This window comes from Podarcis filfolensis, assembly GCF_964270895.1.
Source record: "Podarcis filfolensis genome assembly, chromosome: 9".
Lineage (NCBI taxonomy): Eukaryota > Metazoa > Chordata > Lepidosauria > Squamata > Lacertidae > Podarcis > Podarcis filfolensis.
Window position 1 is genome coordinate 57,683,874 of NC_139610.1, and position 16,416 is coordinate 57,700,289.

The 16,416-nt window shown below is 42.1% G+C and overlaps 1 protein-coding gene across 8 annotated transcripts in view; it reads right to left on the reverse strand.

Moving 5' to 3' along the window:
* The window catches only part of RAP1GDS1 (Rap1 GTPase-GDP dissociation stimulator 1), a 98,208-nt gene that overhangs the window by 12,105 nt on the left and 69,687 nt on the right, over positions 1-16,416 (reverse strand). For all 8 annotated transcript variants that reach the window (XM_083571361.1, XM_083571359.1, XM_083571357.1 and 5 more), the window contains 5 exons: positions 7,232-7,360; positions 3,977-4,102; positions 2,950-3,093; positions 2,099-2,230; positions 1,397-1,531 (listed from right to left, as the gene is read on the reverse strand). In XM_083571361.1, coding sequence (XP_083427487.1) covers positions 1,397-1,531; positions 2,099-2,230; positions 2,950-3,093; positions 3,977-4,102; positions 7,232-7,360 — 666 coding nt within the window. The remainder of the gene's footprint in view (positions 1-1,396; positions 1,532-2,098; positions 2,231-2,949; positions 3,094-3,976; positions 4,103-7,231; positions 7,361-16,416) is intronic.

Sequence of the window (16,416 nt, forward strand, 5' to 3'; positions counted from 1 at the left end):
AACGTAAGGAGAGAGAGAGCTTTGAAGAGACAAGGAAGGTCTGCTGTGAACCTAAGACAGGTGCTGTTCTATGAACACAGAATTCAGAAGAATGCAAATCATCTCCCTCCTATCATAATCATTATTATGCGAATGACAAGCAATCCACCTTGCAAACAGCTGTCTATAACATTGCAAGGAGCCTGTGCTTTTCGCTCAGTCTCTTGGGACCTCTCTTCCGCTGTTCTTGGCGACGGCACCTGTTCCACCCCTGTGAGGCTCTCTACCCCCACGTGCAAAGCAGGAGACAGACTTTGCTCCAGAATGCATTTTAATTAAAAGTGAGAAGTTAGATGGCATTTCGAACATGGGCTAACAAGATGTTGCTTGTTCTGGCAGAAATTTCCACCTCAGAAGCTTATGCTTTATTTTTAACAAGCATTTTTCGCTAAGCTGTATTTCCTCCTTGCTGAGGGAATTTTGATAGTAATTTGCACCTCTTCTCAAAATCTTGGTTTGTTTAGGGTTTTTTTAAAAAAAGATTTAAGTGAAATGAGGTGGGAGAATAAGAAGGTTTGTGGGTGCGTGTGTGTATCTACACACAGAATGCATCTGCTGCTCTAATAACCCTTAGCTGCACCATAAACATATACAAATAGACCTGGAAAGCAAATAGGTTGCTCACAGCTGAATAACTCCCTAACAGGAGTTCAAAGAGAAATAAAAACAAGAGATGTAATGCTGCACAGATATGCATGTAGAAGAGAAAAGTAATTGATGAGACTCTGGCTGTTTCCCCCACACTTCATTATATCTGGTCTGCCATCAATCCAACACGGGTCAATTCAATTATATGCAAATCTCATAAACAAAGTCAAAGTGGGCGCTGCCTTATGGATTGGCAGCCAAATTTGCTCCTGATCTTTATAGCAAATCCAACCACTTGCATCTCCACCTCCTCTTCTTTATACAGTACTGTACCATTATATTTTATAATAAAAGTGTAAATATACATAACATGGTATTTATCTGACATTTGCCCATAAGTGCTCATGATATGATTGCAGCACTGCAATCCTTACACAACCAAGTAAGGTCGCCCAGTATTTTTATCCCCGCATTAGAGATAAAGGAGCATAGTTAGTGCCACCCAGTCCATTTCTCATGTATTAATCATTAGGAAAACGAAGTTAAGGCTGCAATGCTAAGTGCGCTTAGTAGGGAGTGAGTAAGCCCAACAAGCACAGCAGGACTTACTTCTAAGTAAACCTGTAGAGGATTGTGCTAAATTGTTTCCTAATGATACGCAGCAGGACACGCAATTTGGAGGAGCAGAATTTCACCACCCTACTCACAGGACCCCCCCTCCCCTTCCTTGGAGCTGCTCCTGCGTTTAGAAACACGCTAAATTGCTTACCAGGAATAGCAAGGTTTCGGAGCGCGCTCAGTGCTGCATGCTGCACGGTAACATTGCCATCCTCTACGTGCCTGTCCAGTAGGTCCATCAGCTTCTGAACGATGCCATTATCCACCATATGGATACAGTTTCCATCTGCGCAAAACCAGACCGTCAGAGCACGCATAAAACGCTTCTCTGTTAAAAACAGTGTTTTTCCTCCACCCAAACTTTCAGCAATAATTTTTGCTCTTCTGCGACACTAGTTCATCGTTTAAAATAGAACTGGGAAGACGAAACAAGAGTCTGAGACACTGTTTACCTGCTTTCCAAATTTCCTTCCTTCCTTTTTTTTGCCTAGGCCATATGTATTTAAATGCACAGTCTCTCCTACTCCATATGTCCTTCAAATCACTTTGAAAACAGAATTCACGAGGGACATGCATGGCTGTTTACCTATTCCTTTGCCTTTCAGTGCATTGTGGGGACACCATCGCCTCGTCCCACCTAATGTTTGGGAAGTACTAATGTCCTACAAGGTGGCTATATTTTTAAGGTCTGAAAACAAACAAACAAAATTTTTCCGCAAGTCGGGTCTCCGTTCGGCTGCTTATAATCCCCACCATAAAATGCACTATGCCAACAAATCTATATTCCCTGCCCCAGTGCTATTTAAACTTAGTGCTGACAACAAGCTGGAGTGTGAACCTCAATGATTTTTACCGTTTCTAGCAAAATTTGCAATCGCCAGTGCTCCTGCAAGCTGCAGCTGATGGCTATTAGATAGGATCCACAAAAGCACCCTTTGGAAAACACTTCCTTTTCCTCCTTCAAATAGTTTTTGCATTGATTCATCTGGGGGAGGAAAGAAACAAAGAACATTTGGACAAAGTATGAAAAATATGGATCTATACAGCTGCTTCGGGCCAAGTCAAGCCATGAAATCCATCAGGAACAGTAGCGACTATACTGTTGACACTAGGGTGGTATTCAATTAAAAAACAGCACAAACAAAATGATTCCCACTTCTGCAACAGGACTTCCCCCTTTCTCCTCCCCACACCTGCTCCACAAGGTGGCAAAAACCCTAAAACAGATGGGGGGGCACAGGGGGAGGAGAACCAGGAGAGACTGAACATTCACCAAACTGAACATTCACCTTACCATTAAGTTAAAATCTCCCTTAGCTCTCTACGGAATCAGATGGGACCTCAGCCTTGTTACATTTAGCTAGAGATGCCACATTTAACTAGAGATAGCATCTAGGATACAGTGCCCTGCCACTGTATTTCCTCTGCCACATTCAACAAAACTTCCTTGTACCCGTTGGGCTTACAGCACATGTAAAAGTTCAACCTATACAAAGAAAATCAGCATGTCTGGGGACCATGCCTGCCAACTGTCTAGGAAAAGTTGCTGGATGTGAAAAAGAAGAAAAGCAGTTTTAGTTGAAACTACTAAAACTCAGCCACTCTAGGTGAACACAAGCTAACCCACAGACTGCAATGCGATGGCTAGAATCCGATATGCTAATGACAGCATGAGAATTCCCAGGTTCCACATGCAATACTCACCTCCCAGCAGTAGTAGAACCATAAGATCAGAGGCAGTTTTGAGCTCAGCAATGTCGTCCTCTTTGTCACTGTCCACGGTCTTTTGGACTATCTCAAGTAGACACTCCACCAGGCCTGCTTCAACCAGCTGTAGCTTAATGATATCTGGGTGAAGATAGAAGAACCTAAATATAAAATGCTTTTAAAACACAGTGGTACCTCAAGTTGTGGATGGATCCCGAGGTTTCCGCAACCTGAGGACCGCTTCTGTGCATGCGCAGACTGTTTCTGCACATGCGCATGGGGCTAAAGCCAGTAAAATACTTCTGGGTTTGCTGCGCATGCATCCTGAAGTTTACATAACCAGAGGGTTACGTAAATGGAGGTTTGACTGCACTGTGACTCCAAATAAGGCATAGCAAAAGCAAGAAGACAAGGTAACTACAACTGTGTATGCCACACAACGCCGGAGACTACCAGCCATGACTATGCCCTGTCTGCAAAGTTGGAGGCACTGATGTTTCTGAATTCCAGTTGCAGGAAGCCAATGAAGGGGAGAGTGGTCTTGTGTTCAAATCCTGATTGCGGGTTTCCCACAGGCATCTGGTTGGCCACCCTGAGAGTGGGATGCTGTTTACTAAAGATTTACTTGGTTTGCTGCATTTTATGAGTTGTACAGTTGTTGTTGTTTTCCTCACAGAGCAAATTCATATGCTTCTGCTCTGCTTTCTTAACCCTCCTTTAATTTTTTTTTCTTGTCCCATCCAATTACAGTTCTTTAACCTTGGATGTTACTGGATTACAACTTCTGTCATCCTCAGCTATTAGTCAGGGCTGATGGTAATTGTAGTCCAGCAGCATCTGGGGACCCAAGATTGAAGAACTGTGCATAGTACAAAACACTGAAATAAAGGGGGAGGGGCTCAGTCAAGGGTTTCCACACAGACCATTTCAGCTAGACACAGCTTCCTTAGCAAGAGCCGTGACTCAGCCAAATATCGAAATGAATTTCTCTCCCTCAGAAACAAAACTGTCACCAGAGTCTCACCATTTTCTGCCAAAGGAGCCAAAACTTCAAATATCATCTCCTTCTTATCATGTTCTATTTGCTTTTTGAACAGTTTCACAAGCTCTTCAGCAATGTTTGTGTAGGCGAATTGCTCTTTGCTTGATTCTGTGAAATCAAAAAGGGGAAAGCTAAGTGCACAGAATGGCAGCACTGTTTTCTCTTCAGTTTATTAGGAGGTTACTCGGCGCAGTGATTAACAGAGCTAAACGCTTTTCGCAGACAGGAACAATATACTCCCATACTTAAGCCTGTCACTAAATGAAAAGAAAAACATCCAGGCCTTTTAAGATAAATGTGATGACCTGAATTATTAATTATGTTCAAAGCTGTTAAAAATTTGCACCAGTGGAACGTGAACGTACCCATAGCAACAGCAAAATTACCAACATATAAATTAAGCCTTCAGCTGCCATCAGCTGAACAAGAAAAATTACACAGTGAGTGCACTGGGTTTCTGATTGAAGAGACTAAAGGTCAGACCCAGCACCTTAACATTTACATGGCTGCATGCTGGCAGAATTTGTTCTGGTGTCTCAAAACAGAGAAATCCAGATGCTTTGATTCAACCTTCTTTCTGGGTACCCTGAGTCTGATGGCTTTTAAAATGCAGGTGCACTATTAAGTTTATTGACCTGTTTCTGACATCTTAAGCCATCCATCAATCTATACAGTCTACACAGTTGCCAATGTTAGCTACTTAATTTTATGGTTGTATTATGTGGGAACCAGTGGGCTTGCTTTCAATACAACTCACAAGAGTAAGCAGAAGCAATGGTGATGTTCACACATCATGCAAAGCCAAACCATGGCTTAACATGACAGCACTGGCTCCTGAGAAGGAGATCACAGCAGCTTGCTGCTTCCCAGGGTTTTTAGATTGGTGTGGGTTTGGCTTAGCATGTTGTCTGAATCCAGGATGGCTATGATCTCTCCTTCTTCAATATAACCACAGGACAAACATTGGCTTCAGACCATGGATAAAGGCAAGAGCTTAAGAATGACCCTGGCACAAACGCGATTCCTTAGAGCCATCCTTAGGATTCCCCCCTCGGTAGGGGGTGCGGTTATGAGATTAGAGGTCAGCTGGCAAGCTCTACGGTATGTGGCCTTGAAGACGAAGCTCTGGCTATGGCTCAAGCTTTGTTTTAAACCAGTGGGTATTGCCCCCTTGATATTGAGGGACGATTTCCAATCATCGTGGGAAAGGGAGGTCATTAACGAGGTTCAATCCTGCGGATTGTCTCACCTTTACTTTGAGTCTATGACATACAATCAAGCTAGAGCTGTGATCTCCCGGAGACTGAGTGACATTGCCAGACAAGAGGACATAGCCCTGGTAAAACCAGGGATGTTCCTAGGGGACCAGATTTATCGGACCATACCAGCCCCCTACCTTGCAGAAATCCACTATGTTGAATACCGCAGACTTCTTACAGCGGCTAGATTAAATGTCCTTGACTCTGCGATATTGTGGGGAAGGTACAGGGGAATACCATACGCCCAGAGAACCTGTCATTGTGCCATGGGTGTGGTTGAGTCCACCGAACACATTCTCTTGACTTGCCCTTCTTATGCAGAGCTTAGACAAAATTTTATAGACCCACACCTATGTCAATTTAGCTTCCTACCCGGAGAAAACCAGGTTTTACACTTGCTGAATAATGTCACTAGAGCTATACCTTCCTTGGTGGCCAAATTTCTTTTTTTAGCTTTTAAGCGTCGCAAGACTATAATTGACTGTATTGATATGGGGCTATCTGTTTAGCCCATTTTAGTGTTGGTTAAGTTCTAAAATCTTCCTGGATGTTTTAACTGTGTATTGACAAATGTACTTTTTTCTGACTGACGGTCGAATAAAAGGTTGATGATGATGACCCTGGCAAACATTGCCAAAAAGAAGACGATGATGCCGCACCTTAGCTTAGCTGCCATTGTCAACTGACCTAAACACCCCAGGGAGCAGCAAATTGGTTGTGATTCCCTGTCAGGCAGCCAGCACATTTGTGTCATCACAGGGAGCATGTGGCTGTTAAGTGGTTGAGTTAAAGTAGGCCATGGGAACTTGAGGGCTGTTCCAAAGGCTTCACAGAAAAGATGGCTTGTGAGGATGGATTTGAAAGAACTGAGAGAGGAAGCAGTTCTTAACATACAGGGCTAATACTGAACATAAGAACTAGCAGAACCAAACTTTATGGGTTATTTACGCACAGTGGCAATATATTTGTTTTAATTATATCATTTTCCTGTCACAGAACGGCCTTGCCAAGCCCAACCACTGTGGATGGGTAAGGTGGTCTTGCTGCTTGCTCCCTCTGCAGCATATTAACTTAAGCAATAAAACAATACAAACAGGAGAAATCATCAACGCTGTAGTAAAAACATAAAATTATCATGTAACCTGGAAATTGTTATGGCTCCTCCAGTGTCAAGCAGACATTAAGAACCCATTTCCATAAAAAGAGGTGAGAGAAAGAGCTGGCGGAGGAGACACACATCAATGAATACTATGAATACTAAATGAAATTTAATCATTCTAAGCTATCACTGTCAGTTTCTGCTTTCAAATTTGCCATATTTATCACAGACTTCTGAAAATGGAAAGTTTGCCCAGATTGAATGCTATAGTACAAAATTGGCTTGTTTGCTTTTAAAGTTTTTATTCCAAAATTTTCCAGGTGTTTTTTTCCAGGCCTAGCTGGACCACTGTAAGAGGAAGGCAAACACCAACTCTGTTTGCATGAGAGGCCCTTCTAAACTCTTCCCTGATATCAAGTAAAGGTATCTAATTTTATAACTGTGCATAGACTTATTTTTTATGAACTGTTATACTTTCTTGAGAGATAGAAAGCAACACTTCTTATAGTTAGGCAGTGAGGAAAAATCTGATAGGAAGTCGTATTTGAACCTTAGAAATAAACTTTATTTATGTCAGGAGTAACCAAAATTGCATCCTCTAGATGTAGTTGTGCTCCACCTCCTATCGACACCAATCAGCATGGTCAATGGTCAGTGGGGATGGAAGCTGTAGCCCAAGTGGAAAGATGAAGTCATGTGTAGACATCAGGCAGGCAGAGAAGAGCTGGAAAGGGGAACTTGGGATACTTGAATAGTGAATACAGATGAAAATATCAGCACTGGTCCTCCTTCTATAAACTTGCCATAAATAGTAAATTAAAACAATGTAACATTTATAAATAAAGAGAACAGGTTTGTGGGTTGCATCCCAGAACTTACCAAGTTCTGCTAAATTGCCAAACGCAACAAGGCACATTTCAGTCAAAGCCGAATTTTGGCAATGAATGCCCAACAATTTCACTAACGTAGGGATAACTCCCATGTTGATGAGCTGAGATTGTAGGGTATCTAAAGACAGACACACACACACAAAAAAAAGAACAAACGTGTTTGAGTTAGCACTGCCTTCGCAGTATCACAGTATCCTTAATTATTCTTCAATGTCAATAATTTAAGCAAGGAGGCAACTGTAACCTACAAACAAAACATTGCTCCTCCTTGTTCTTCTGATGTCTGCTTAGTATTCAAACCTACTACATGAGAGAGACTGCCTCTCTCTGGCCACAAACCCATTTAATAATAAACTATTATAGTTTCTCCAAAATAATCTTAGACGTTGTTAAACCAGCTTTCCCAATCATATGCCCTCTAGATGCTTGTTGGACTACAACTTCCATCATTCCTGGTCATTGGCTGTACTGGCTGGGGCTGATGTGAGTTGGAGTCTAACAACATTTAGAGGGCACATGGTTGGGGAAGGATGTGCTAGTGTGCATATATCCTCAGCGGGCCAGAGATTTATTAACAACAAAGAGAAGGGAATATATATGCTGTGCCATCACTGCCTTCAATGTCTGTGCCAGCAGAGAGTCTCTCCAGAGTGAAAGAAAAATCCATGCATGCATTTCTACTTGCCCTCTGAAACCTCACAGAATTATGGATTGTGGCCTTTTACTGCAAATATTGCATGTACATTCTACTGCTTTCAAAAGGGGTTTATACGTTCATAACAGTGTGCAAAGGACACAGGCTTCTCCAACGATAGCTGCAGCCCAAGTAAGTGAAAAATGCATTTCTCATTTATACTTCCAAAATTGCCTCTTAAAGCTAGTGACTAAATACATCTCAGTATTTCAGGTAACGGAATGCTTCTGTCAACACAACCAAATAATTCTGAAGACCAAATTAAATCAATAATCATAATCATAATAAGGCAAGGTTACTCCGTTCATCACAAAAAGCCCCCTTGGAAGCCCGCAATTACAAATTATGTACACTAGATTTTCAGTTTCATGAAGAGTAATAATAGGTATATTGATGTAATGTCATAGGCAGTCTCGCTTCCCCCTCACCAATGCATTTTTTTGCTTTTAAATAGTAAGGTTAGCAGGAAAAGACAGAGTAAGTACTTATGGACACTTAACACGCTAAAAGTGTTATGCAAACAAGTCACAATATAGGTTACAAAAAGCTTGATAAAACAAAGTGGCTTAACAAAGAACAAGGACGAAACATTTCAGAAGAGTCCATTGCCACTATGGTATAATCTTCATAGAGAAAAAAATATTATTGCGTGTAGATATTTGCAAACAAAAATATGTTTGAAGATTATCCATTAGGAGACACCATTAGTTTACAAAACAAAAACAAAAGCTTCCACAATTTAACAAGGGAAATATGTTTGCTTTGCAACAGAAGGAAACAATGCAAAAATCAGTTGTAGTCATACTGCACTCAGATTCCTCCAAGGATGCCCCTGAGCAAAATAACGGGAGCCTATCGCCTCACTGACTGACTCCTGGATTTTAAAAGCAAAAGCAGTCATATGTGTGATAGTCTTAAACCTTTGTGCACACAGAATATCTGCAAACTGCCCCCCTCCCACCTTCTGAACCAGATCGGACTATATCTTGTTCCGGACATTCAAATTATTATAATTTGATTTTTAATTATTAAAGGCATGGATTCAGTAACTTCCTGCAGCAGAAAGGCACATAACACAACAATGGACAGCCCATGATGCTGGGGCAGGCGTAAAGGAACAAGCCTGTGTGTTATCACTGGATCTCCAAACCTTCCTCCTGTTGCAGGCTTGTGTTGACAACCACTGACAAAAAGGTAACTCAAGCTTTTGAACGAATGGCTGGATGTATGCAGATGTCCCATTGCTAAAACCTTGCCTAGATTCCATTCACATCAGCCAAAGACGGAGTGTATCTCCGTTCAGACACTCACCTAATGCAAAGCTAACAGAAACACACAGGAATACCCAGGCTATTCACCCTCTGTATTTTCTACTCTGACTGCAGCGGATCTACATAGCCTTGGACAGGTGTCTTTCCTATTACCTGCTATCTGTTCCTTTCAACTGGAGATGCCAGGGATTGAATCTGGGACCTTCTGGGTGCAATGCAGAAATGCTACTACCACTGAGTGGTGATTCAAGGGTGAAGGTGTGGAGGCGTGATCTCTCCTCAATAATCAAAGCAGGGGTGGTAAGCTTTGTCCTTCAAGATGGTGCTGGATTAAAATTCTCATCGTCCCCAAATATTGGCCATGCTGGCTGGGGCTGATGAGAGTTGGAAGTTCAACATCATCTAGAGCAGCCTTTCTCAATGTGTGGGTCACCAGATGTTGTTGAACTACAACTCCCATCACCCCTAGCTAGCAAGGCCAGAGCTCAGGGATGATGGGAGCTGTAGTCCAACAACATCTGGGGACCCACAGGTTGAGAACCGCTGAACTAGAGGGCCACTGGGTAGTCACCATAAGGTGTGATCTGGGTCCTTCATCCAATTGCCAAAATAACATCACTCTTTCCTCTCCAAAAAGGATAATATTGCATGATTCACCCATCTGAGTGTGGTGGAGGCAGGAGGGCCCTCTCGTTCCACCACCACCACAGGAAGAGGATTTTGTGTGCAAGTAGGAGTCTGAACAGAGGCCAGCAAGCTTGGAAAAATGGGAAGAAAATGCAAATTGTCAGCATTAATGTAGAAGTCAGTATTCTCCTCTGAGCTAATTTATTGAAATGTAGTATATTTTTAAGCCAAGAGCTCTTTCTTACAAAGCTTATTAAGAAACCATTACAGTCAAAGAATGTTGCTTGAGGATGAGTGTTGAAGCTGGTCCTGTAACATGGTGTACCAACTAAAGGTTACAATCCTGTTCCTCTAAAATTAGTTGAAATTTTATTCTGATAGCAGAAGGATAGCACTGCAAAGAGTAGAGGCTAAAAATAAAGTTTAACTGCTGATTGGTAGAATGTCATATGTTTAAATGAATGTCTTTGATTACCTAAGGCGTCTTTTTTATTTTATTTTGAGGGAAACATTCCTTATTCTGTTTTTCTGGCACTGTACTTTTTATGTATTCCACCCTCTCTCTGCAAATATTAGATGGCTAAATCTCCAAGATTTCATATTCATATTGGTTTAAGGACATGCACCTTTTACTTGATAAATCAGTTTGTAATTTCAGCTTTTACAGACAATGGAAAATTATAATCGAAAATCGCTGGAGCATTTGAGTTCAGCTTCTGAAGCTGCAGAAAACAAACTGTACAATTTACCACTATTTATGTGTAAGCCTTCCAAAGACTACAAGATGCTGGAAAGCCCCCACTGTTACAAAGCTGCTTACATTTATTTTTCAGCAAGTGAATGAAAGTGCCCCATGCATACATGAATGGGTAAATAATAATTCATTCTCCTTTAATGCCATTCTAAGTTGTTCAGAATCTTGAGGCTCCTCCAGACATTAGTTTGGCTGTTGCTTGGTAATGCCAGACATTTGAGATTCCATGGAGGTCCATCAGCTGTGTCTTCTTCTAGTGAGTGCACAGAAAGAATCCACAATGCAGCTAGCAAACACATTACCACAGATCATGTCAGAAGGAGCATGTGGATTATTTAGGAAACTTGGAAAAACAGAAGAGTCAACTGGCTCGACACAAGAATTAGGACACAGCATTGTGTTTTCCACTTTTAAATTCTATTTGCTTCCTCATATGCTCTTGGAATAGGGGTAGCCAATATGCTATCCTTCAGATGTTACTGGATTCCCTATCCCATTAACTCCAGCCATGATGGCTAATGACCAGAGATGACGGGAACTAGAGTCAAACAACATCTGGACACTGGGCATTATGATTTACTGATAGATACTGGGATGATCTGCCATACATTGGCAAGAGTGCCTGACCCCCAGTTGTTTAACAGTAGCAAAAACAAAGCTATTTATTCAATCTGATACTGAAATCAAATTCCTACTCAGAATCTGCCTAGAGGCACTCTGTTCTTTAACTCTAATGGTGTGTCTTTTGCACCTGGCGCTGGTTGGTAAATCGCTGAGCGAAAGATAGAAGTGGATCTTGCAAGCCTGATATCTGCCCAGAGGCTCCCAGTAAAAGAAGAAAGGAGCTGAAGACTCAGAAGAAACACAGAAAAAAGGACAGAAAAGCACAACGTATGGCAAATAGATGGATAGAAAGTTCATGCTGCTTCAAAAGATGTTAAGAAGCGATCATGGAATGTATACATTTGAAAATGCTTTGGAAACCAAAATCCCCCCCATTCACAGTCAAACATCACCCCAGAAATTTGATTTTCTCAACCCAACTTTGGTTTCAATCTACTGAAAGGCTGTTGTTGCAGAACGTTTAGCCTGAAGTTTGGGCAACGAGACAAGTGGAACAATGTTTTAAGACACATTAACAGTTATATGACGAAACAAGCAATCTCATCCACTATGGTTTGTAAACCAACTCAACAAAGCCTGCGGCTCATTAACACTGCAGGGAGACACAATGTATTTGACGCAGAAATAAATTCAGATGCTAAGTAAGGCAACCTTGTGTATTGCTTTAGTCAAGAGTTCATCAATTTAAGTGGTGAGTTTGAAGCTTATATTTTTAAGAGGAATTGTGCTGACAGCCCAAGACTGGATGGTGTGCAGAGTCAACTCTCTTGTGCAATATTTAATTCTATGCTTATTTAAGCCCTCTTTAGAATACCCAAAGAGAGCTGGTTTCCAAGAATTTTTTAGCTCATGCCTACGAAATGTATATATTTACCCATTACGTAACTGTAACCTACCGCTATACCTTTGGAAATGCAACTTTCAAGCAATATGCAAATAAACACACAAGCCACTGTAGACACAAGCATTAGCAAAGGAGAAATGCGTGGCTTGAATATTGATCCGCTTTCCATTTTTGCCTACATAAGATTTTCAAGTGGAGAAAAAGAAATGCAAAGCAGTAGAACATTAATCAACGAAAGCAATATATTCCAGTCACATACTTCCAGGGCGCTTGCAAGATTAAGACAAGCTCAGTGGTTTTACATTACACTATTAAGAATTTTTCTTCAAAGGTAATGGAGGAAAAGTCGAATCTGGCAGATTGAATTTTAACACAAAATGAAATGAGAAAGTATAATGTAAAGAAAAATGATTTTTAGATACAATGTTTTGTGTGTGTGTATACACACACACAGGAAATAAGATAACAGTTCTACATACCTCTTGTGTTTCTATTTTTATATCTCAAATCAATGAATTAATAAATACCATGTGGTGCAGTGGTCTGAGTGGTGGGTTGGGTCAGGGGTAGCCAGGGAGTGGCTCAGCTAACATGGCTAATGGCCAGGTATGGTGGGAGTTTAGTCCACCAACATACGGAGGACACCAAATTGGCTATGCATAGGCGAGGTTCAAAGACTGTAGCTTGTACAAGGCACAGAGTGAGCTTCTGAAATCCCCAGAGCCAAACCTGTCTTCTAGTTTTGTTGTTAAGCTCTGAGCTACCTGGATGAAGGACGAGATAAATACACTAAACAAAATGTTGAAGTGTGGACCAGTCTCCTTCAGCATTTCAGAAAGCCAGCCACACCACCTTCCAGTCACTCAATTTAATTTGCCCTCCCCAACAGACACTCAACATTTTGGGACTGCTGAGCAAGCTCAGTCCTCATTGGGCCTTGTTTTTGCTGCCCTGTTAGGTTTCATTTTCTAAAGGACGGGTTGCTAAAATTTTACCCTCCAGATGTTGTTGGACTAAAACTATCACCCCTGACTTTTGGCCATGTTGGCTGGGGCTCCTAGGAGGTAGAGTCCAACCATGTCCAAAGGGTCCCAGGTTAGCCACTTTGTACTTCTGTAAACCTTGCGAGTTCCCCCAAGCATGATAATAAATCCCTGTTGCTCACCAGTGGCGCCATTTTGCCTAACGTTCTGTCAACACTCACCACCTGAGTTTGTTATCAGAAGGAGTGGAAATTCCAGGCTTTGATTTGATCTTACAAATTCTCACTTACACCCATAGTTATGACTCGGCAAAAGAAATGGCATATGGACCAACAACCACAAGACTTCCTTCATCAGTAAATATATTCTTGGGATGGAACAAACATCACACCAACGTGACAGGCGTACACACCCAGTCTGGGAACGCTTAAGGATTTGGGTGGCAGAGGACTCCTCGTGTTTGAACCATCCTTTGCTGGCAATGCTATCATTCCGTAAAGTGGAATTTGTATCTTACAAGATCCCCTTTACAGAAAAATACATTTGTATCTACACATACCTTGCAAGATGGGAGGAAAAAGGAGAAAAGTTGCATATACCCATTTGAAAAGCTGTTCATCTGACTGCTGCAGTCAACACTGCTGCAGTCCCCACCCACCACCACTGCAATGCTTCAGAGGCAATAAATCAGGGGGTGGCCAAACTCTGGCTGCTGCACAGATTAAGTGCAGCTCATGGGAGGACTTAGAAAGTAAAATTGAAAAGCCTCTTACTTTGTTAGCAGGCTGGTGGCCACAATTAAAATTATTCATCCTCCTCGCTTACAGGGTTAAAGTACCATGTGAAGCAGCAAGGCAAATGGCAAAACTGAATAAACAATAACACAGCAGGGTGGCGGATGAAGAAGAGATTTGGGGAGCAAAGGATAAACCATGGCAATGACAGCTTTTAGTAAGCGAGGAAGAAAAGCTATGAAAACAGAACTCTGGTGTGATTATCAAGCCATTGTGGGTGAGGCGGAGATGGGGAATCTGGGTGCACCCCGTGATTTGACCATATGAAGATCTGGCTCCTCAGCTCTTAAGAGTACATTCCTAACCGCATTTACCTGGGAGTAGGACCCACTGAATTTCATAGGACTTACTTCTGAGGAGACATAGTTAGGACTTGCAATGTTAGTCTATTTACTTTGGGCACCACAGCTGTAAAGGAGGAAAGGGCAGCTTGTTAACTTGGGAAAGGTATGGAAATGAAAGGAAAAAGCAGCAGCGTTTTAGAAGGAGGATAAAAATCAGTGTGCATTTAATGTATTATTCACAGAGCTATCATCAGATCATAGGAACTGTCACTGATGCAATCCACAGCCCTGGATACAGTTTGAATGAGACGGAGGTGCCGTGGAGCCCAGCCTTGCCTGCTTTGAGAATCACCTCCTCAAATGGTGGGCGGCAGCTACCACTGGCCCCTTCTGGCAGTAGTCGGTGGAAATGCACAGAACAGGGCATTTTGGGTCAGGGGCTGGACCAACACAGCATCCATTGGTTCCTAATTTAGCCCAGCTGCTGTCACATGACAGCAATGGGCCCAATAAACGTCTCTTTGCAGCACCAGCTTGGGAGCTGCCATAGCAGAGAGCCTTTTTTTCTCTTCCACACACAACCCAGTCACCTTTCGCTGTGACCAGTGTGAGTAGCAGAACTGTGGCTATGCGGCTCCATTATGTTCCCCACTGCCAGCTAGGGGTTTAAGAACAAAAGAAGAGTTTCCTGGATAGGGCGAATGGCTCATCGAGTCCAGAATCCTTTTCTCACAGTGGCCACCCAAATGCCTGTGAGAAAACCTCAACAGCACTCTCCCCTTCTGTGGCTTCCAGAAAATGGTATTCAGAATCATTAATGCCTCTGACAGCCGAGGCCAAACCAGTAACCATTGATAGCCTTATCTTCCATGACTTTGCCCATCTTTTATTTATTTTTTAAGCAAACCAAGTTGGTGGCCTCCTGTGGGAATGAGCTCCATAGTTTAACTATGTGTTGGGTTTGGATTACATCCCAATACTCAGGGCTTTTTTCCCCAGCTGGGACTCACTCTGTTGAAATCTTCATACATTTGTAAATGATGTTTTTTTCCTGAAAGAGGGGAACCTTTTCTTTCTTTGGCTTTAAATTATGCACCTATGTGTTACAGCAGGCAGCACTGTAGAATAATGATTTTCTCTTGTGAGTGTGAAGAGCAAACAGAGGTTTGTCTCATTAATTGATTGATTGATTGAATTTATATACCGCCCTATACCCGGAGGCCTCAGGGTGGTTAATGGAAAAGATCACACTATATAACATAAAAATAAAAACAATAACCCAGTAACACCCCGTCCCCCCCCCAAAACAGCCACATTTTAAGAGGGTATAGGATATTGATTAGGTAAACCAAAGGCCTGTTTAAAAAGGAATGTTTTTGCCTGGCGCCTATAGGTGTACAGTGTAATGAAGGCGCCAGGTGAACTTTCCTGGGGAGAGCATTCTACAGACAGGGAGCCACTGCAGAGAAGGCCCATTCTTGTGTTGCCACCCTCCTGACCTCTCAAGAAGGAGGCATCTTCTGGGATGGGTGCTGCTATCCAGAGTTTCTGCAGGTAATTGTATCAAAAATCCTTTAAAACTTTTTTTTTAAAGTTTTTAAATCTACAACTTTTTAATCTATCATGGGATGCCAGTGTGCCTTTAAATACTGGAGGCCACTGAGAGTTCCAAGTAGGAAGAAGTTAAGATAGCTGGAATTAGACCAGCTGGGGTCAGAGTGACCCAAAAGGCATGGAAATTATATAAATTGCAATCAGTTCCTCTAATAGCGGACCACACAGATGAGTGCCTATGTGGCTGCAGCCTGGAGCCACAGAGAAATGAGATGGAATTATTTGCTTGACGGAATCATTGTGGGTTGCAGGGGCAAATTTTTTTTAACCTCAAATGCAGCCCAATGGAAAAGAAAATGGAAACATAAGAAGAGCATGCTGGACCAAGTCAATGGGAAACCTTCTCCCTTCCAGCAACTGCCATTCAGAAGCACACTGCCTTCAACCATCTGGTTTTATTGATTATACCGACAGGAAAGAGCACAGAAGGTCTCCACCGTTAGCTTGTGAAAGATTATGGTCCTTGTGATTTCGGACTTCTTCCATTCCCCGACATTTCTGTTTTGCTACTTGGTTGTTACATTTTTTGGAAGTACACAAAAGTTAATACAGAAAATTTCAGGATCCTCTCATAAAACCGATATCGACTGTGAGGTAACGCCCCCAAAGATAAAGCTTCATATCGTCTATTTTCAAAATTTCATCCCTGAGGTGGGAGGAAGTGTCCTGGATTTGCACTCCAGCT